Source organism: Mobula hypostoma, assembly GCF_963921235.1.
Source record: "Mobula hypostoma chromosome 10 unlocalized genomic scaffold, sMobHyp1.1 SUPER_10_unloc_1, whole genome shotgun sequence".
Taxonomy (NCBI): Eukaryota; Metazoa; Chordata; class Chondrichthyes; order Myliobatiformes; family Myliobatidae; genus Mobula; species Mobula hypostoma.
In genome coordinates, this window is record NW_026948136.1 from 666,730 (window position 1) to 689,464 (window position 22,735).

General features: G+C 51.3%; 1 protein-coding gene across 1 annotated transcript in view; it reads left to right on the forward strand.

Annotated features, from left to right (window-relative positions):
* LOC134341238 (von Willebrand factor A domain-containing protein 5A-like) overlaps window positions 1–22,735 on the forward strand; it is a gene marked incomplete at its 3' end in the record, with an annotated part of 69,042 nt that overhangs the window by 2,398 nt on the left and 43,909 nt on the right. Inside the window, exons 2-14 of the mRNA XM_063039086.1 lie at window positions 2,702–2,751; window positions 3,737–3,939; window positions 4,593–4,815; window positions 5,223–5,389; window positions 6,729–6,843; window positions 7,983–8,149; window positions 8,315–8,403; window positions 13,596–13,740; window positions 16,306–16,385; window positions 16,847–16,961; window positions 17,728–17,886; window positions 18,995–19,098; window positions 22,513–22,724. Coding sequence (XP_062895156.1) covers window positions 2,709–2,751; window positions 3,737–3,939; window positions 4,593–4,815; window positions 5,223–5,389; window positions 6,729–6,843; window positions 7,983–8,149; window positions 8,315–8,403; window positions 13,596–13,740; window positions 16,306–16,385; window positions 16,847–16,961; window positions 17,728–17,886; window positions 18,995–19,098; window positions 22,513–22,724 — 1,822 coding nt within the window. The remainder of the gene's footprint in view (window positions 1–2,701; window positions 2,752–3,736; window positions 3,940–4,592; window positions 4,816–5,222; window positions 5,390–6,728; window positions 6,844–7,982; window positions 8,150–8,314; window positions 8,404–13,595; window positions 13,741–16,305; window positions 16,386–16,846; window positions 16,962–17,727; window positions 17,887–18,994; window positions 19,099–22,512; window positions 22,725–22,735) is intronic.

Below are 22,735 nucleotides of genomic sequence, written 5' to 3' on the forward strand. Positions count from 1 at the left end.
TTAAGAAAGCTTATGAAGTGTTAGTTTTCATAAATCGAGGGTTAGAGTTTAAGAGTCGCGATGTAATGATGCAGCTCTATAAAACTCTGTTTAGGCCACACTTGGAGTGCTGTGTCCAGTTCTGGTCGCCTCACTATAGGAAGGATGTGGAAGCATTGGAAAGGGTGCAGAGGAGATTTACCAGGATGCTGCCTGGTTTGGAGAGGATGGATTATGAACAGAGATTAGGGGAGCTTGGGTTTTACTCTTTGGAGAGAAGGAGGATGAGAGGAGACATGATAGAGTTGTACAAGATATTAAGAGGAATAGATAGAGTGGATAGCCAGCGCCTCTTCCCCAGGACACCACTGCTCAGTATAAGAGGACATGGTAAGGGGTGGGAAGTTCAAGGGGGATATTAGAGGAAGGTTTTTTACTCAGAGAGTGGTTGGTGCGTGGAATGCACTGCCTGAGAGTGGTGGAGGCAGATACACTAGTGAAGTTTAAGAGACAGGTATATGGAGGAATTTAAGGTGGGGGGTCATATGGGATGCAGGGTTTGAGGGTCGGCAGAACAATGTGGGCCGAAGGGCCTGTACTCTGCTGTACTATTCTATCTTCTATGTTCTATCTCAGCAACAGCCTGGCATTCAATGTCAATAAGATGAAAGAGCTGATTGTGGATTTCAGGAAGGTAAGATGAGGGAACACGAACCAATCCTCAGAGGGGGGTCAGAAGTGGAGAGAGTGAGCAGTTTCAAATTCCTGGTGTCAAGATAGATCTCTAAGGAACATACTGACACAGCTATAAAGAAGGCAAGTTAGTGGATATATTCCGTTAGGAGTTTGAAGAGATTTGGTTTGTCGCTTAAAACACCCGAAAACTTCTATAGGTGTCCGATGGAGAGCATTCTGACAGGCTGCATCACTGTCTGGTATGGCGGGGGGGGGGGGATGGCTGGCTACTGTAAAGAACCAAGAGAAGCTGCAGGAAGTTGTAAAATTAGTCAGCTCCATCTGGGGTTCAAGCCTCCATATCAAAGATACCTGCAAGGAGCGGTGTCTCAGAAAGGCGGCGTCTATTATTAAGGACCCCCATCACCCAGGTCATGCCCTCTTCTCACTGTTACCATCAGGGAGGAGGTACAGGAGCCTGAAGGCACACACTCAGCGATTCAGGAACAGCTTCCTCCCCTCTGCCATCTGATTCCTAAATGGACACTGACCTCCTGAACACTACCTCTCTCTCACACACGCACACACACACACACACACACACATGCACACATATAATTTCTGCTTTGTGCTATTTTTAGTCTATTTAATAATTTAATATACAGAAATACTTAGTGTAATTGATTTACTTATTTATTTATTTTTTCTATATTATTATGTATTGCATTGAGCTGCTGCTGCTAAGTTACAAATTTCACGACACATGCCTGATAAAAAACCTGATTCAGATTCATGAAAACTTGTGCGGATGTCCGTGTGCCTACACAAACTTACTGTTGTGACGGGACCCTGAATTGTCCCTTATGAACTGTGCTTTTAAAAAGACAGAGAGAGAGCTGTACAGCAGAAACAACTTGTTATTGAGAGAGAGAGAGAGAGAGAGAGAGAGGGGCGAAGACTGCTCACAGTTTGTTTGGGATTTCTGCAAGGACACTGCCAGCTTCTGAGTTCCTACAGAGAGAGAAGGGAGGAGCTACCTGATGGACAGCTGGTGTTCAGCACAACAGTATTTAAACCAGCGTAATTGCTTGTTTCACAGGACACACAGATGCACTAAGGTGAGGTGAAGTTACCACTGTTCTGTTCAGGTGCCCACGAGTGTGGGACTGAGGATCGATTGTGAGGGATTGATGTGTGATTATCGGTGCGTGAAAGAGCGACCCTGTGGAGTCTACCAGTCTGACCCTTGCCCTGGGTTGGTAGGCCATCACTTGACGACGGTGCTCTTAAGTTGGTCAGGTTTGGCTAACTTGGAAGTTTCGGAGGACAACCGGGAAGAATCGACAGCATTGGCTTACTCGTACAACCACAACACCTCTCCCTCTCCATCACTACTCAACTCAATACTACAAACCGAACTGAACATTACCCATCACCGTAAGACTGTATCCATTTACCCCTAGGCTTGAAGAAGCTGGTTTTTATATTTCCACACACATATATAATCTTTGCTAACTTTGATTTATCTGATTTTATATTACTGTATTGCACAGTTACTAATAAATAGCATTAGTTAACAGCAAAACCAGACTCCAAGGTGTCTTCCATTTCTACTGGTTCTTTAACCCGTCACGGGGTACGTGACCCTGTACGTACCCAAATCAAAAGCAGTGGATGAACCGCTGAGGGTTGGATCTGGCATTCAAGTCTGGTGACCTAGTTTTGTACAAGGAAACCAGGAATGACTTTTGGGGGATACTTGACTTGTTTAAGTTATAAATCACAACTGCATATATCGAAGATTTCCACCCACATATATTGTGGTCCCTCTTGCCCTGATGCTCCCCATAAATGGAGATTCCTCACATTCTCCACGCATCAGCAGGGGTGGTGCATGGTTTGAGATTCATGCTGGGGCAGGCTCAGATCGAAATGGCATTGTCTGCTGGGGGTGGGGTGCTGTGGCCGGTGGGTTGGGATTGATGTGGGGGGGGGTCAGTGAAATCATGGGCCACACACAACACTCATACCTTTCTTTGCATTTCAGCCGCACAATGGTAAGACACTGCGGACTCGTAACAGCTAAGAACACCCCAGGTGAGCAGTCAGTCACGTTTAACACAGTTCCCTTTGACTAGGAGGGCATTGGCCATTGAGTCCATGTTGGTTCACACAATCCCATTCCCTGACTGGATTCAGGAATGGGAATGGGAGAGGTCCATTTAGATTGTGTACAGTGGGAGTGGGTAGGAAGGAGTGATCCAGTGGGATTGTGTACAGTGGGAGTGAATGGGAAGGGGTGATCCATTGGGATTGTGTATAGTGCGAGTGAATGGGAAGGGGTGATCCATTGGGATTGTGTATAGTGGGAGTGAATGGGAAGGGATGAGGTCCATTGGGATTGTGTATAGTGGGAGTGAATGGGAAGGGGTGATCCATTGGGATTGTGTATAGTGGGAGTGAATGGGAAGGGATGGGGTCCATTGGGATTGTGTATAGTGGGAGGGAATGGGAAGGGGTGGGGTCCATTGGGATTGTGTATAGTGGGAGGGAATGGGAAGGGGTGGGGTCCATTGGGATTGTGTATAGTGGGAGTGAATGGGAAGGGATGGGGTCCATTGGGATTGTGTATAGTGGGAGTGAATGGGAAGGGGTGATCCATTGGGATTGTGTATAGCAGGAGTGAATGGGAAGGGATGGGGTCCATTGGGATTGTGCATAGTGGGAGTGAATGGGAAGGGGTGATCCATTAGGATTGTGTATAGTGGGAGTGAATGGGAAGGGGTGATCCATTGGGATTGTGTATAGTGGGAGTGAATGGGAAGGGATGGGGTCCATTGGGATTGTGTATAGTGGGAGTGAATGGGAAGGGATGAGGTCCATTGGGATTGTGTATAGTGGGAGTGAATGGGAAGGGGTGATCCATTAGGATTGTGTATAGTGGGAGTGAATGGGAAGGGATGGGGTCCATTGGGATTGTGTATAGTGGGAGTGAATGGGAAGGGGTGTGTCCATTGGGATTGCCAATGGTGGTTTCTACACCCTAGTTCTCACCTTGTTATTCCCCCTCCCTGCGACCCAGTTCCTCTGAAGAAGATCTCGGTGCGAGTGGAGGTGAAGGGGTTTGTGGCCGATGTGTCTGCAGACCTGGAGTACAGGAATGAGGAGGCTTCTCCGCTGGAGGCCCTGTTCACATTCCCAGTGGACAGCGATTCTGCCGTCTACAACTTCCAAGCCACGGTGGACGGGAAGACCATCGTGGCCGAGATAAAGGAGCGGGAACAGGTGGGAGTTGGGTGCGTGGGTGAGCAAGGGTACTGAGAGCTGTGGGCGGAGATCACATGGGAGGTCAGAGGTTGAGGGTCATGCGGAGGTTAGTGTTGTATCCCTGTACACTGAAGTTGATCCTGTGGATCCAGATTTGGTGGTGGAGGTTTCCAGATATCCGTGGGCACCCTGAATGGAAGATCCAGGGTCCTGCATCCAGGAAAGGTCCTGGAGTGGGAATCCCCTCCAGCATCCCAGGACAAGAGAGGGGAGATTTTGGGTTTGAGGTGTGTAGGAGTCAGACTTCCCCGAGGTGGGGATTGCGATTCCAGAGCAGTGATCTCTGGATTGTGCGGTGGGAGCTGATCTTTCGTTGTGGCTAAGAGGGGTGGGGTTCGGAAGTGGAGCTCTGTATTTCGATGTGGGGTGGTGACGAGCTGGGGAATCTGTCCCATGTTAAGGTCTTTGAGCCAGAGCTGGGACCTTCGATTTTGTAGTAGTGATTCGGGACCTCAGATGAGATCCTGGGATCTCAGATAAATGTTACCGGACACAGGGATCTTGGGATCTGGGACCAGACTCCACGCTGGGGTGGGAGGAAGGAGGCAGATCTGGTAACCAACCTCCTCCTCTGCTCTCTGCTCCAAACCGCCCGCGCCCCTCTCCTCCAGGCTCGGAACGACTACGACGATGCCATCTCCTCCGGCCAGGAGGCCTTCCTGCTCGAGGAGGATAGCAGTAGCAGTGACATCTTCACCTGCAGGGTGGGCAACCTGCCCCCAGGCTGTGCGGCCACCGTCTCCTTCAGCCTGGCCCAGGAACTGTCCCTCGAGGCTGATGGTGCCGTCCGCTTCACCCTGCCCGCTGTCCTAAACCCCCGGTACTGCCCCGCAGGTAAGTTCCTGGTCCCAGAGAGAGGGTCACCCACCCATGCTGCCCTGCTGCAGGACAGGGTGAGACACAGGGTGAGGCTCCCTCCACACCGTCCCGTCACACACTCCCAGAGACAGGGTCAGACACAGGGTGAGGCTCCCTCCACACCGTCCCATCACACACTCCCAGGGACAGGGTCAGACACAGGGTGAGGCTCCCCCCCACACCGTCCCGTCACACACCCCCAGGGACAGGGTCAGAAACAGAGTGAGACTCCCTCCACACCGTCCCGTCACACACTCCCAGGACAGGGTCAGACACAGGGTGAGGCTCCCTCCACACCGTCCTGACACACACTCCCAAGGACAGGGTCAGAATCCCCCATGCCGTGCATTTGAATCTAACCAAAGCACCTCTAATTCCCCCAGGCACTCAGGGTCCCCATATACCCCAGGCCAGTGCCCCTGTGGACAAGCAACTCTACACTTTGGAGCTGGAGGCTCATTTCCACAGCCCACACGGGATCTCCCGGATCCAATCCAATTGCCAAATGACACCCGTGGAATTCCTCAATCCTGACAAGACGTCAGCCAAGGTAAGGAAGGCTGTTTCACACCAATATCCATCAGTGGGATGGTGGTCTTGTGGAAGGCAAGTGTCCCTCAGTCCCTCTCCCTCAGGGGGATATCTGTACACTGACCGGTGTCCCTCAGTCCCTCTCCCTCAGGGGGATATCTGTACACTGACCGGTGTCCCTCAGTCCCTCTCCCTCAGGGGGATATCTGTACACTGACTGGTGTCCCTCAGTCCCTCTCCCTCGGGGGGATATCTGTACACTGACCGGTGTCCCTCAGTCCCTCTCCCCCAGGAGGATATCTGTACACTGACCGGTTTCCCTCAGTCCCCCTCCCCCAGGGGGATATCTGTACACCTACCGGTGTCCCTCAGTCCCTCTCTCTCAGGGGGACATCTGTACACTGATCGGTGTCTCTCAGCCCCTCTCCCTCAGGGGGATATCTGTACACTGACCGGTGTCCCTCAGTCCCTCTCCCTCAGGGGGATATCTGTACACTGACCGGTGTTCCTCAGTCCCTCTCCCTCAGGGGGATATCAGTGCACTGACCGGTGTCCCTCAGTCCCTCTCCCTCAGGGGGATATTTGTACACTGACTGGTGTCCCTCAGTCCCTCTCCCTCAGGGGGATATCTGTACACTGGCCGCTGTCCCTCAGTTCCTCTCCCTCAGGGTGATATCTGTACACTGACCTGTTTCCCTCAGTCCCTCTCCCTCAGGGGGATATCTGTACACTGACTGGTGTTTCTCAGGGGGATATCTATACACTGGCCGCTGTCCCTCAGTCCCTCTTCCTCAGGGTGATATCTCTACACTGACCGGTGTCCCTCAGTCCCTCTCCCTCGGGGGTATATCTGTACACTGACCGGTGTCCCTCAGTCCCTCTCCCTCAGGGGGATATCTGTACACTGACCGGTTTCCCTCAGTCCCTCTCCCTCGGGTGATATCTGTACACTGACCGGTGTCCCTCAGTCCCTCTCCCTCAGGGGGATATCTGTACACTGACCGGTGTCCCTCAGTCCCTCTCCCTCGGGGTGATATCTGTACACTGACCGGTGTCCCTCAGGGGGATATCTGTACACTGACCGGTGTCCCTCAGTCCCTCTCCCTCAGGGTGATATCTGTACACTGACTGGTGTCTCTCAGTCCCTCTCCCTCAGGTGGATATCTGTACACTGACCGGTGTCCCTCAGGGGGATATCTGTACACTGACCGGTGTCCCTCAGTCCCTCTCCCTCAGGGTGATATCTCTACACTGACCGGTGTCTCTCAGTCCCTCTCCCTCAGGGGGAATATCTGGTGTCCCTCTTTCCTCCTCTTGTGCCCTGCGTTGTGACCCTGTGCTGTGACCCTCATTTCCAGCTCTCCCTGGTGAAGAGTCAGGGCTTTGACAGAGACCTCGAGCTCTTGATGTTCTCCGAGAAGATCGATGAACCGAGCGCCATCCTCGAGGCAGGACTTGGTTCTGCTGCTCCAGGTGGGGGCTCGTCTGAGCGGGCGAATGTGTCCCATTCTTGTGGGGAGGGGGTGTTGGATGAGGGTTGTATGGGGGTGAGAGGGGAGTGGGAACGTGTGGGATGGGGTTGGAAGGGCGGGAGGGAAGTGAGAGGAGGGCAGGAGTGTTGTGGGATGGACCTTAACATAGGGGAGGGGGTTTGGGAAGTTGGTCAGATAGGGGTGTAGGGGCGGTGGGATAGGTTGGGGTGCAGGGTGATATTTTGTGAGTTTGGTCAGGTGGTGATGGGATGGTGCTCTGATGGGGTGAGGAGGGATTGGGATGGGTTGTGAGATGCAGGGTGGGGATGGGATGGTGCTCTGATGGGGTGAGGAGGGATTGGGATGGGGTGTGAGATGCAGGGTGGGGATGGGAAGGTGCTCTGATGGGATTAGGAGGGATTGGGATTGGGTGTGAGATGCATGTGGTGATGGGATGGTGCTCTGATGTGGTGAGGAGGGATTGGGATGGGGTGTGAGATGCAGGGTGGTGATGGGATGGTCCTCTGATGGGATTAGGAGGGATTGGGATTGGGTGTGAGATGCATGTGGTGATAGGATGGTGCTCTGATGGGGTGAGGAGGGATTGGGATGGGGTGTGAGATGCAGGGTGGTGATGGGATGGTGCTCTGATGGGGTGAGGAGGGATTGGGATGGGGTGTGAGATGCAGGGTGGTGATGGGATGGTGCTCTGATGGGATTAGGAGGGATTGGGATGGTGTGTGAGATGCAGGGTGGGGATGGGATGGTGCTCTGATGTGGTGAGGAGGGACTGGGATGGGGTGTGAGATGCAGGGTGGGGATGGGATGGTGATCTGATGGGGTGAGGAGGGATTGGGATGGGGTGTGAGATGCAGTGTGGGGATGGGATGGTGCTCTGATGGGATTAGGAGGGATTGGGATGAGGTGTGAGATGCAGGGTGGTGATGGGATGGTGCTCTGATGAGATTAGGAGGGTTTGGGATGAGGTGTGAGATGCAGGGTGGGGATGGGAGGTGGGCCGGATGGCTCAACCCGGAAACGGGGGCAGGGGGGTGTCCTGATCTCCTAGATCTCCAGCGTGGAATGGGTCATTTGCGAAGTGTCCTCGCCCCCTGACAGCCTCCTCTTTCCCTGACACAGGGACCCTGATGGCTGACTCCACTGTAATGGTGAATCTCTTCCCCCGATTTCCTGAGGATTCCCAGGGCGTGCCGGCAGGCGAGTTCATTTTCCTCATGGATCGGTCAGGCAGTATGGGAATGCTGATTTCCCACGGAAACGCCAGGTCCCGGATCCAGTGTGCCAAGGTAAATCCGGCCCTGGATGCTGAGGGAGCCGGAATGCCGGAATCAGTATCGCGGGCCGATGTGAATCAGTAACGCGGGTTTGTTTCGATTTTCCGGCCGGGATGTGGAGTTGTGGGAATGCCCATGAGAGTCTTCAGGTCTCACAAGTTCTGTTCCCCTCCACAGGACACACTGCTCCTGCTCCTCAAGAGCCTTCCCATGGGATGCTTCTTCAACATTTACGGATTTGGGAACCACTTCACCTCGTTCTTCCCGTAAGTGGACATTTTCATCCCGGGGCCGGGAACTTGAGGGCCAGAATTCCTGGGTAGAACTTGACCCAACCTTTTCCCATTTTGGTTCATTCATGCCCCTCCACCCCCCGCCACATTTGTGACCCCCCCCCACACACCACCCACCTTCGCCAACAACACCCCACCCCGTGCCCCGCCACCACTCCCTGTATAAAATGTGAGCAGGGAAGATCGGTAAAAATAAAACCACAAATAATCTACATAACGTCGAGTAGTTGTTTGTATTTTCTGTCTGGTTAGTGATTTGCTCAGAGTAGCCCAGCACCGTAGGTCACTGGGTCAGCAGTTACTAGCACATTAACCACAGTGCTTGTTGTCTTCATCGGCTACCACTAGCTCAGTTTCAGTGGCTGGTATGTATCCACTTTCCTTTACCCTCTTCTTTCACTGCTGAGTCAGTCATTAAAAGTTCAAGGTTACAAAGTACATCTGTTATCAAAATATGTATGCATGAAACAACCCTTGAGATTTGTCTTTCCACAGGCACGAAAGAAAGAAAACTATGGAACCTGTTCAAAGTAAAACATCAAACCACACCCTCCCACGCCCATGCGTAATTAAACTAAATCGCGCAAGCTGCAGAAAAGACGAGCAAAGAACAGAGAATATAAAACACAAAGTCAATAGAGTCCAGGCATCATAACGTGATCTGTAGAGTACAATCCAGAAACCGCATCGATTAACTTTGCACGAGTCCCAGTACTCCAGCACAATTCTCCAGCAGCATTGAGCAGAGAATTCAAGCACAGACACCTTCCTTCAGGAGCAGCAAGTGAGAGACTGTCACGCAAAGACACCGGGAGACTCTCACACAAAGACACTGAGAGACTGTCACGCAAAGACACCGAGAGACTATCACGCAAAGACGCTGATAGAATGTCATGCAAAGACACTGAGAAACTCTCACGCAAAGTCGCTGAGAGAATGTCATGCAAAGACTCTGAGAGACTGTCACGCAAAGACACTGAGAGACTGTCTCGCAAAGACACTGAGAAACTCTCACGCAAAGACACCGGGAGACTCTCACGCAAAGACACTGAGAGACTGTCACACAAAGACACCGAGAGACTGTCACGCAAAGACACTGAGAGACTGTCACACAAAGACACTGAGAGACTGTCACACAAAGACACCGGGAGACTCTCACGCAAAGACACTGAGAGACTGGCAGACAAAGACCCTCCCTCTGACAGAGTGAGCGAGAGGGCGGTAGACAGAGGTGAATACCCACTTGTCTTCTGTTCTTACCTCGATGATTTCAATCTTCCTCAACAGTTCAGTTGGTGAGGAATCATTGACCCACACCCCATCTCCAGGCCGTATGCTTTCTTACTGAACCCCCTCGGAGACAGCAAAGCACCTGATTGCTCAATTGGCCCAAAAGCACACCACCAAAATATGGATCACAGCTTCCAACACCACATTGGAAAGAAAAAGAAGATATTTTTTAAAAAGTGGGAGAGTCGTTTTGTGAACAGTGTGGAGGACGCCAGTTGTTCGCTGGCGCTGTCTTCTTCCGGATAGCCATCAAGCTCCCAGCGGTTCCTTATACATTTTTTAAGATCAGGACCCACTCACCGGGAATCACGGTGTGTCCTCCTTCTCTTGGAGGCAGACACCTGTTGAAAAGCAGAGCAGACAGCTCGAGTTAATTTCACACAACAGTTAACTAAACTGTCTGCCATGATGTGTTTTATCAGCCTCCCTGAGATCTGGAGCTCCCGGCAGTGACATGGGACACCCTGTTACTACCTTTAATGGACTTTGTTTCATTTTCTTGTTTGGGGTTGCCCTGAAGACCACAGGAAGAGCTTAGGCGACGGTACACCTTCCTCATGATTCTCAATCAGTCGCTGTTTGATCATTCCATTCATTTGTCTGGCTTGTCCTGATGACTCTGGGTGATGTGGACAATGAAACGACCATTCAACGTTCATCAGTCAACATAATACCTGACAAACTCTCCCAGTGAAATGTGTTCCTTTGTCATGGTCGATGTGACACAGCAATCTGCACCTTTAGATATAGTCCAGGATGAGAGTTTGGCTTTCCTTGCTGTGGTCGTTCACTCGTGAGCAATGACTGTTGACCCATGGTCAGAGGCTGGTGATCTTAACTGTGATGATCTTATTCCCATTTCAGTTTCCTTGTTCCAATTCTTTGGTGGCTTGTAAAAGCTCACTATATAGAACACTCCAATTCATTTTTGGCAGCTTTACCATTTTCGCAATATCTGGTCTCAAGTCGTCCATAAAAAGTTGACTTCAATTGTAGAACCCTCGATGTAATCTTCATTTATCCTGAAGCCCCTGAAAACCTTAAGCACGTTGTCCTGTAGCATTCCTCGTATTCAGAATCATCCTCAGGAAGCTTTTACTTACAAGCCATCACTTTCCTCCAATCAGTCCACATTCTTCCAACCACCTCTCAATTGCATTCCAACCATCTTGCGTAGTTTGTTAATTGTCTTTAATGTTGTTGTCAGCTCGATGAGTCAACTGTACTTTACAACATAGTAGACAAATATTTGAATGCCATTATATGGGTGCAGCTTGTTCTTAATACGATAAGGCTCAATCCAAGTCTTTATACTTCCACTTTTTAGGAAGTGGAATTTCTTTGGACCATTGGACTCCTTTCTTGGTTCAGGTGGTTGATGAAAAACCATCTGTCTCCCTTCATGGGTTCTATCATCAGTCCCGTGTGTCTTCACTTCCTTGGTCTTTATTGGGGCTGCCGATTCTGTTGCTTCATCACTGTCATCCTCACTCGTGTCACCAGAGGGCGCTGTGGAGTCCATGCTGTGGTTGCTCAGAGTCCGGATGCTGGTGCTGCCTGGGAGGACTGTCCAACGAGGAGGATGTTTCCCGAGGAGAAGCATTACTGGCCAGACTGCGCGCTTGAGATCCCTGCTGGGCTTTCCGATACAAATACAGTTTACTTGGAAGCTCCACACAATGCACTTTGATTCGATTGCACTTACCATGTTGTGTTCTCACTTGCTCAGTTGAAGCAGGAATTTGCTATTTAGACTTTTTACCATCTCTGTCACACTGATTTTGTAATTGATCACAGTTTTCCTTACCTTTTGCACTTGTTCAATTAACTTTGATGACTTGACTCATTCTGCCAAGTCATAAATGATGCTTTCCACTGTGCCCACTTAGTCACAGATTTGAAATTCTAATCCATCTTTCAGAACTGTGGTAATACTGCTGATGTCCAGTCACTTAACCCTTTCCCAAGGACAGTCTCTGGATCTTATTCCATATCTTCTTAATATCATGCAAGGGTCACATTTCATTAGACTCAACCTTGATATCATCAAGTTGAAATGTTTTATTCAGTAAAAACTCAAACCCTTAGTTATCTGTGTGCATGTAATAACTGGAGATTCAGTTCCCTCTTTTCCTGTAGCAGGTTTTGTGGTTTTGGCCATTGTCTATGTTTGAGTATAGTTGAGTATAGGAGCAAAGAGGTCCTTCTGCAGTTGTACAAGGCCTTGGCGAGACCCCACCTGGAGTATTCTGTGCAGTTTTGGTCTCCAAATTTGAGGAAGGACATTCTTGCTATGGAGGGAGTGCAGCGTAGGTTCACAGGGTTAATTCCCGGGATGGCGGGAATGTCATATGTTGAAAGATTGGAGCGACTGGGCTTGTATACACTGGAATTTAGAAGGATGAGGGGGGATCTGATTGAAACATACAAGATTATTAAGGGATTGGACACGCTAGAGGCAGGAAATATGTTCTCGATGTTGGGAGAGTCCAGAACCAGAGGCCACAGTTTAAGAATAAGGGGTAGACCATTTAGAACGGCGTTGAGGAAAAACTTTTTCACCCAGAGGGTTGTGGATCTGTGGAATGCTCTGCCCCAGAAGGCAGTGGAGGCCAATTCTCTGAATTCTTTCAAGAAAAAGTTAGATAGAGCTCTTAAAGATAGCGGAATCCAGGGATATGGGGAGAAGGCAGGAACGGGGTACTGATTGTGGATTATCAGCCATGATCACAGTGAATGGCGGTGCTGGCTTGAAGGGCCGAAAGGCCTACCCCTGCACCTATTGTCTATTGTCTATATTCAATCTTGTGTAATACTTAATTCATACGTACTTTTATCAGTTGGACTATAATTGATACCTTTGGCTTGTGTTAAGGTATTATTGAATTACAATCAGAATACCATAGGATTGCAAAGAACAGTTTTCTTTTCTCATTGGATTTTAGTCTAAATATTTTTTACACACCAGATTATAGGGTCTGTTAGATACTCCACTGCTTAGGAAGAATTTAATTTGAGTGCATTGTAAATTCTAGGGGCCATCTGAGTTTTCCAGAATAGCAATGTAAGGAATAAGAGAGCATTCCTTCAGTCTTAAACCTGCACTGGGTCAGGGGCTTCCCCACCCGGGGTCCGTGGCATAAAACAGCTTGGGCACCTTTGTACTAGATGGTATATTGAAGCAATAACTAGATGATTTGGAAAATAAGGAGGAATGTCTTACTTCCAATTTAATTATGCACGTGAAAAATTTCCTCTTCATCTCTGAATCTTTCAAGACGTTAAATCTTCACAACTGTCCTGCCGACTACACCAAAACTGTTGGATCGTAATGTTTTTGATCCGAGGTTCTTCAGAAGTCAAGAATGAGGCATAAAAGTTTTTGCTTTTGACCATTATTAAGCGTTACAAGAACAAAGAAGACAAAGTCAGGAAGATGAAGCACCAGGGAGCAGAGAGAAGGAGCAGTGGGATGGGGTAGTGAAGAGAAACAACTAACGTGGTCTAGTTCTCTTAATCCAAGTTGCTGATAACACACACATTCCATTCAAATTCTTTTTCTTAAATTCACCAATAGGATAGCCCCTGTTCAAGTAATGTGATGCCTTCAACTGCAACCACTCCAGAACACATGTATATAAAGCATAGTATTTCAGTAACTATACAAAAATACAAACAAGCATAAGAAGGTCAAACTACAAGGGAAATAACACTTATGATATCCAATCCAACAGCCCCTCTCTCTCCTGCACCCCAATCTGTTCTGTCAGCCCCACTTCTCCGCACGAACCCCATCCCCTCTGCTCCCTTCCTATGTCTGCCCTGGACGTAGTTGTCATGTTGTCATCGGATTACCTCCCCCTCAACCTGTACAGGAAGAGTGTTGAGTACAATCAGACCTCCATGCAAGAAGCACTGTCTAAACTGAAGGAGATCAATGCGGATATGGGTGGGACAGAGATCCTGCAGCCCCTGTCGGCCATCTACACAACACCCTGCGTGCCAGGACACCCGCGACAGGTAACGAACACACTTCCCCCCGAGACTCCGGGGTTTGCCCTGGGACGGAGTGGAAATGAGGGGGAGAGGAAGTGATGTAAGGGGGGCAGTGGGAATGGAGGAGAGAGGAAGTGATGTAAGGGGGGTAGTGGGAATGGGGGAGAGAGGGAGTGAGGTAAAGGGAGCAGTGGGAATGGGGGAGAGACGGAATGAGGTAAAGGGGCAGGGTAATGGAGAAAGAGGAAGTGAGGTAAAGGGGGCAGTGGGAATGGAGAAAGAGGGAGTGAGGTAAAGGGGGCAGTGAGAATGGGGGAGAGAGGGAGTGAGGTAAAGGGGCAGTGGGAATGGAGAAAGAGGGAGTGAGGTAAAGGGGGGTAGTGGGAATGGAGAAAGAGGGAGTGAGGTAAAGGGGGCAGTGAGAATGGGGGAGAGAGGGAGTGAGGTAAAGGGGCAGTGGGAATGGAGAGAGAGGGAGTGAGGTAAAGGGGGCAGTGGGAATGGGGAGAGACGGAGTGAGGTAAAGGGGGCAGTGGGAATGGGGAGAGAGGGAGTGAGGTAAAGGGGTGGTGGGAATGGGGGAAAGAGGAAGTGATGTAAGGGGGGCAGTGGGAATGGGGGAGAGAGGAAGTGAGGTATAGGGGGCAGTGGGAATGGAGAAAGCGGAAGTGAGGTATAGGGGGTAGTGGGAATGGGGAGAGAGGGAGTGAGGTAAAGGGGGCAGTGGGAATGGGGAGAGAGGGAGTGAGGTAAAGGGGTCAGTGGGAATGGGGGAGAGAGGGAGTGAGGTATAGGGGGCAGTGGGAATGGAGAAAGCGGAAGTGAGGTATAGGGGGTAGTGGGAATGGGGAGAGAGGGAGTGAGGTAAAGGGGGCAGTGGGAATGGGGAGAGAGGGAGTGAGGTAAAGGGGTCAGTGGGAATGGGGGAGAGAGGGAGTGATGTAAGGGGGGCAGTGAGAATGGGGGAGAGAGGGAGTGAGGTAAAGGAGGGAATTGGGAATGGGGAGAGAGGGAGTGAGGTAAAGGGGTCAGTGGGAATGGGGAGAGAGGGAGTGAGGGACAGTTCAAATGGGGAATTTGTGGGTGGGATGGAGGCGGAGAGTGAGAAGCTCCCTGCTTCTTGTAGTCACATTATGATGTGTTTTTCGGGACAGTTCAAAGCTGGATTGTATGAGTGGGAGTTAGGGATCGTGGTGGTGGGAGAAAGGCAGAGACTGGGAATGTCCCTACATTCGTAATCTCTCTCTCCCTCGGTGCTGTTGGAAGATTGTGGAAGAGCAGGGTTTAATCGACAGCTTGTGGGTTGGACTGTAGTTCACATTATGTTGTGTTTTTCGGGGCCTTGAATCTGGATGGCCCGCAGATAATGAAGATTGAGCTGAACTGAATGTGCATTCTTTCATTTTTGTGTTTTATATTCTGAACTTTCGCCTGTTCTTTTTGTTTCCTTTTGTGCGATTTGTTTCTTGTGGTGGGGGGGGGGGTCGTGGTGATGTTTCTTTCAATGGGTTCCATGGCTTTCTTCTATAGTGGCTGTCTGTGCCGGGGTTGGGGGGGGGGGAATCTCAGGGTTGTATAGTGCATACATACTCTGATTATAATCGTACTTTGAATCCTTTGGTGAGAGAATTCAGAGAGGGGAATGAGAGACAGAGTGAGTGAGAAGTCAAAAGAGAGGCAGAGTGAGAGAGGGCAATGCAGTAAAATGGGCGGAGATGAGAGCGAGACGGACAGGAGTGAGGGGATGTGAGATTGGGGGATGAGCGATGGAGAGAGGGAATGAATGGGAGGAAGGGGGAATGAAGGAGGAAAGGGACAGATTGGGGAATGTGTGAGGGGAGAGACAGAGAGAGAAACGAAACAAGACGGAGAGGGGGACACAGTTGACACAATGCGTGAGAGGGGGTTGAGGAGAGAGTGGGGGCAGGAAAGAATAAAAGAACGAGAAACAAGGACCAAGAGTAGAGAAAGAGTGGGGGTCAGGGAGAGGGAGTGTGAGGATTTGATAGGTCTGCAGGGGGGTGCAGAAGTGATTCACCAGGGTTGTTGCCTGGGAAAGAGAGAGGCTGGTCGGTTCCCCCCAGAGCGGAGCAGGGTTTGAGGGGATGGGACTGAGGTTTGTACCACAATGAGGGTTTAGATACCGCTGACAGCAGGAAAATCTCCTCCACGTCAGAGCCGGATAAACTGGAGGACGTTGATGTAGGTGGGGGAGAGGTGACTTAGAGGGGATCTGAGGAGGACCTTCTTCCCGAGGGATTTATTATTAATTAATTTATACAGCATGGAGTAAGCAGTACCGACCTTCTGAGCCATGCCATCCCAGCAACCCCACAACCCTGGTTAAGCCTTCCCTAATCACAGGACAATTTACAATGACCACTTATGCCAACCAGTACGTCTTTGGGTGTGGGAGGAAACCGCAGCACCCGGGAAAAACCCATACATTCTGTGGGGAGGACGAGCCAGGTACCCAAGGGAACAAGCAGATGCTGGGAGATGGGGGGATGGGTCAATAAGGATTGGCTAGTTTAGACATAATGGACCTAAAGGCCTTGTTCCCAGGATGCCTCTCTGCCTCTCTCCTAGCTCTTTGTGTTCACGGACGGTGAGGTGTTCAACACCAAGCAGGTGCTGGCTGAGGTTCAGAAGAACAGCCCCAACCACAGGTGAGGCGAAAACTCTCCCCTCTGGCAGCCCCCACCCATCGCCCCCTCCTGCATGCCCCGCCCATCGTCCCCTCTGGCAACTCCCGGCCTCTCGTCCGCTCTGGACCCCTCCCTCGCTCTGGCCCGTTGTCCCCTCCGTACCTCTCTCCCCCAGCCCATCGTCCCCTGTTCCCCTCCCCCTCCCCCCCGGCCCGTCGTCCTCTCCGTTCCCCTGCCGGCCCGTTGTCCCCTGCGGACCCCTCCTCCTTCACACCCCCCACCGCCTGTGATCCCACCAGGCATCCCCCACCCCACCCGTCGTCCTCTCTTGGACAGGAACAATGGTAGCAATCTATCGCAGCATGCATTGGGTTGGAGAACTACCTCTATGACTGAAAATGGGTCCCAAAGACCACGCAACAAGCAAGTTGACCTGCTGTGAATCCCATGATGGTTCCACCACTCCCCATCCCGTTCTCCAGGTGCTTTTCCTTTGGGATTGGTGAGGGGGCCTCCACAGCGCTGATCAAAGGCATCGCCAAGGCAGCCAACGGGAGTTACGAATTCATCACCGGGGAAGGCAGGATGGAGCCCAAGGTACTGAGGCAGGGGCAGGGTTTGGTGGTGGCGGGGGGGGGGTTGTCGGGATGCTCTTATTGGGGGTAGGACCTTGGGTGTGGGGGAGCCTGAAATGGTGTGGGGGGGGTGACACCCTCAGAAATGTACAGGGAACAGCAGCTGGCTCAGAGGCACAGTGGTCGGGCCACTGTCTGTCAGAGCCTGATCTCGGAATCCCAGGTTCGATCCCAACCTCCGCCACTGTGTGTGTGTGTGAGAGGGAAGAAGTGTGTCTGTGAGGGAGCAGGGCTGTGCCTTGGACAGGGGGTGAGACTGACCCTCATGTGCAGGTTGATGGGTTAATTGGCCAGTGTGAATTCCCCATTCCTCCCCCCACCCCCCCCATTTTGTGCCGAATCTCCATGTGATCTGGGGGACGAGGAGGAGACTCTCGGAGGCCTGGGGAGGAGAGGAGAAGCCCTGGGACAGTGCAACACCTCAGACTGGGGGGCCCAAAATGGGAGAGGGATGGACGGGGTAGTGTGTAGGCTCTCCCAAAGTGAAGGGGGATCAGGTGGAGCCAAGGAAACCACACTCTGATCAGACAGTGCCTGACTCCAGAGCTGAAGAGAGGCTGGGTGGGACACGGAGACATCCTCGTAAACTGGCCCCTAACCCTGGGTGGGGTCTGAGGAAGAATGGACCAGGCACTGAAGGGGGTCTCTGAATCCCCTGGGGAGCGTAGGACCCATGAGATGGGATGGAGCCTGCAGAAGTGGCTGTGTTGACCTCTCTGTCCCGACAGGTTCTCCGGACCCTGAAGTACGCCCTGCAACCCAGCGGGACCGGGCTGAGCCTCAGCTGGGACCTGCCCCCAGGGGTGGAGGCCGTACTGCTGTCACCCCTCCCCAGCGCGCTCTTCAACCAGCAGAAAACCATCGTCTACGCCCAGCTGAAGGGGCAGGTGAGGGTCAGGGGTGGGGAGACGGAGACTGCTAGTGTGTATTGAGGCAAAAGCAGGGTCGCCTCACCCTTCTGGGATGCCTGTTGTCCCGGGAGTCTCCCTTTCAGGGACCCTTGTTAAAGGGGGACTCACTCTCCCCATCACAGATCCATGTTAAAGAGGGTGTCTTTTTCTATCCAGGACCCCTGTTAAAGAGGGGATCTTTGTCCAGGACCCCTGTTAAAGAGGGGATGTATCTTTGTCTAGGACCCCAATTGAAAGGGGAGTTCCTCTCTGTCAGACACCACTGTTAAAGGGTGTGTCTCTCCATTGGAACCACGGTTAATTGGGGGTGTGTTTCCCCATTGGAACCCCAGTCAATTGGGGGTGTGTCTCCCCATTGGAACCCCGGTTAATTGGGGGGGTGTCTCTCCATTGGAACCCCGGTTAATTGGGGGGGTGTTTCCCCATTGGAACCCCAGTCAATTGGGGGTGTGTCTCCCCATTGGAACCCCGGTTAATTGGAGGGGTGTCTCTCCATTGGAACCCCGGTTAATTGGGGGTGTGTTTCCCCATTGGAACCCCAGTCAATTGGGGGTGTGTCTCTCCATTGGAACCCTGGTTAATTGGGGGTGTGTTTCCCCATTGGAACCCCAGTCAATTGGGGGTGTGTCTCTCCATTGGAACCCTGGATAATCGGGGGGGGGTCTCTCCATTAGAACCCCAGTCAATTGGGGGGGTGTCTCTCCATTGGAACCCCGGTTAATTGGGGGTGTGTCTCATCATTAGAACCCCGGTTAATCAGCTGTGTCTCTCTGTTGGGGCCCTGGTTAACGGGGTATCTCTCCCCCGGGTAACCCTGTTAAACAGGGAGTCTTTCTGTCAGAGACCCCTGTTAAAGGGGGTCTTTCTCCATTGGGGTCCCCTGTTATGGGGGAGTCGGTCTTTGTCAGGGACACATGTTAAAGGGGAAGGGGTCTCTCTGTTGGGGATCCCATTTGAAGAGGGTCTCTCTCCATCAGGAAATCCTGTTACGGAGGTGGGGGCAGGGGTTGGAGGTTCAGACAGGCAATGAACCTCACCTGGTGGCCACTGTCCCTGCTGTTCCCTGACTGTTTCTGTCTCGTAGATGGATCCCAAGCTGGAGTGTGGGGTGACACTGAAATATTCACTGGGGGCGCAGCCGATACAAGCTGAGACCAGGTTTAGCCTGAGACCCGTCGAGTGCAGGAGGTAACTGTCTGCAAATCCCTCTCCTCTGCCCCCCACCCCACCTCGCCATATAAAAATTCTGGCTTCTGGAATAGTCCACACTCCCCCCCCACCCTGTCCCCGTCCCTTGTCCCAATTCAGGATTACTACTACCCACCACCCCAAATAAACCCTCCCACCTTCAAGGTTCTCGAGGGATCCATGCAAAGAAAACATGAAACAGCCAACATGTTAAAAAAAGAACAAATCTTGCAAACGGCCAGAAAAAACGAGCGAGAAACACAGAATATAGACCATCAAACCAGAGATTCATTGAAACAGTCTCGTCAAGTTCAGTTCAGTTCACTTTAGCACTGTGTTGTACATTGACTGCAGGCCGCAGAGGCAGTCTGCCCTGATCAAAATCACACAAAATAGCAATAGAAAAGGAGTAACCAGAGGTCAGAAACACACATAAGGTGCACTGCAGAGTCCAGTCCACAAACCACGTCAATTAGACCTTGCCCAAGACCCAGGAGTGCAGCATCACCTTCCAGCAGCAGAGAGGGGCAGTGGGTCGGGTCGGGGATGAATACAGGATTGCTTTGAGTTGGTGGCCTTGGCCGTGATCAAGCACTCTTCTGGAGATTGGAATGGATACAGCATGGTTGTAACAGAGTTTATTAAACAGCTGTAGTTGGGTGTGTTCCCACTAAATCACTCAGAGAAGCCCTGAATGAACCATGAGATCTGAAACCTCAGATCAGAGGCATTCGAGTCTGGAGACCCAGGAAGCTACAAGAGGTGAAGGTATGATCTGCGGGAGAAGTGGAGGATCCGGACCCAGCTTGAATCCACGAGGGATGCTTGACTGCTGTGACAGGGCTTGAAAGCTGTCACCTCCTCCAAAGTTAAATCAAGCAACAAGGGGGACAGCAGGGCTTCGCTTGCAGATCAGCTCATTGCCTCCATGTTCACTTTGACCACCAGAACATGGAGAGACCGTGGCGTCTCCCTCTGACCCTCTGATGTCAGTACCTGAACCTGACGTGAGGGCTGAGGGCTGCCTTCGGGAGTGTACATCCCAGGACAGCACCTGGACTGGATGGGGAACCCGGCCACGTACAAAGACCTGTGCTGACCAATTGTGTCACTGAGATCTTTAAACGCTCTCTTCGGCAGTGTGTGGTGCCCGATGGCTTCGATTATACCAGTGCCAAGAAGATGGTGGAGACCTGCCTCGATGATCCTTGCCCAGTTGCATTTGCATCCACAGAGATGACGTGTTTTGAGGGGCTGGCAATGAAGCAGGTCATCGCTGACTGAGAGGTGACATGGATCCGCTCCAATTTGCCTACCAGAGAAACAGGCCCACCGTAGACGCCATCCCATTGGCTCTTCGCACAGCCCTGGAACATCTGGACAGCAAAAGGTGCAGACATCAGGATGCTCTTTAACGACTACAGTTCGGCAGTCAATACCATTGTCCCCTCAAAACTAGTCAATAAGCTCCAAGACCTTGGCCTCAGTGCCGCCTTGTGCAAATGGATCCTCACATGTAGACTCCAGTCACTATGGATTGGCAACAACATCTCCTCCACAATCTCCATCAGCACAGGCACACCACAGGGCTGTGTGCTTAGCACCTTGCTCTACTCACCTTGCACCAATGACTGTGTGGCTAAGCAAAGCTCCAACACCGAACTCAAGTTTGCTGATGACACCACTGCTGTGGGCTGTATCAAAGGTGGTGCTGAATCAGCATACAGGAGGGAGAATGAAAATTTGTTTGAGTGATGTCGTAACAACAATTTCTCTCTCAATGTCAGCAAGACCAAGGAGCTGATTCTGGATTTTGGGAGAGGAGAACCCAGAGGTCTATGAGCCTGTCTTCACTGGAGAATCAGAGCTGGAGATGGTGACTTTAAATTCCTGGGTGTTATTATCTGAGCGGATCTATCCTGGAACCAGTACTTAAGTGCTATTGCATAGAAAGCTCAACAGTTTCCCTGGCAGAATGCAGAGATACGGCATAGCATCTAAAACTTTGACAACCTTCTATAGATGTGTAGTGGAGAGTGTATTGACTGGCTGCATCACATCCTGGTATAGAAACACCAATGCCTTTGAATGGAAAATCTTTCAAAAAGTAGTGGAATCGGGCCAGTACATCACGGGTAAAACCCTCCCTACCATGAGTACATCTACATGAAACACTGTTGTTGGAAAGCAGAATTCGTCATCAGAGATCCCCACCAACTAGGCCATGCTCTCTTCTCACTGCTGCCATCAGGTAGAAAGTTCAAGAACCTCAGGACCCACACCACCAGGTTCAAGAACAGTTACTACCCCTCAACCATCAGGCTCTTGAACAAAAGGGGATTACTACACTCACTTGCCCATCGCTCAGATGTTCCCACAACCAATGATCTCACTTTAAAGACGATGTTATTTGTTGCTATTTATTTGCATTTTCATTTGCACCGTCTGTTGTCCTCTGCACTCCGGTTGATCTTTTATTGATCCTGTTACAGTTACTACTCTTTAGCTTTGCTGAGTAAACAAATGAATCTCAGGGTTGTATATGGTGTCATATCTGTATTTTGATAATAACATTTACTTTGAACTTTGACCAGCTGCTCGCCTTCCGCTCTCGTTCCTGTTGATTTCAATCCTGCGAGACACTTTAATCGGCGAGAAAGGGAGTCATCATGGACTAGCACCCCGTCTCAAGGCAGCTTGGCCACCAGGGTGTGCGCTCTGCCCCAAACCTCATCGGCCTCCCTCAGAGACAGCAAAGCTCCAGGTCACACAATGGGTCCAAAACCACACCGCCAAAATGTGAATCAGGGGTCCCAATCGCGCACGGCCTCAGAGCAGAATCATATTTCAAAGTAGTAGTTTTGTGAGCAGTCTGCAGGACGTCGCCGCTGGTCACGCTGTTTGCTGGGCACATCTTCTGGCTCATCGCGCCGGTCGAAGAGCATGAGGGTTGAGGGGTAATTGCTGTTCCTGAACTCGAGGGTGGGTATCCTGAGGCTCCTGTACTTTGTCCCCGATGGCAGCAGTGAGAAAAGAGCATGTCCTGTGTGGTGGGAGTCCCTGATGATGGATGCTGCTTTCCTGTGACAGCGTTTCCTGTAGATGTGCTCAATGGTGGGGAGCTGTGATGGACTGCGCCGTATCCATTACCTTGTGTCAGCTTTTCCGTTCAAGCACATTGGTGTTTCTACCCTGGGCTGTGACACAACCTGTCAATATAATCACAACAGCACATCTAAACACAACTCTATCTCCCCACTCCCCCCTTTCGCCCTCTCTCCCTTCCCACCGTTCCCCTCTCTCCCTCCTCCCTCTCCATTTCCAACCCTTTCCCCTTCCCTCCCTTCTCCCCATTCCCCTCTCTCCCTCCTCCCTCTCCATTTCCAACCTCTTCCCCTCCCTCCCTCTCTGCAGCTCCTCTGTCCACCGTCTGGCAGCCAAGGCTCTGCTGGGATCTCTGGAACTCGGGCCGGACCGCGACACGGAGCAGGTGAAGAGGCGTCTGGTTGAGATCAGCACCCAGGCCAACGTGGTCTGTTCGCGGACGGCCTTCATCGCCATCAACAAGGAGCTCGGCCAGGCCATGCAGGGACCCCTTATCCGCAGGGACGTCCCCCTCTGTGCAGGTGGGTGCTGC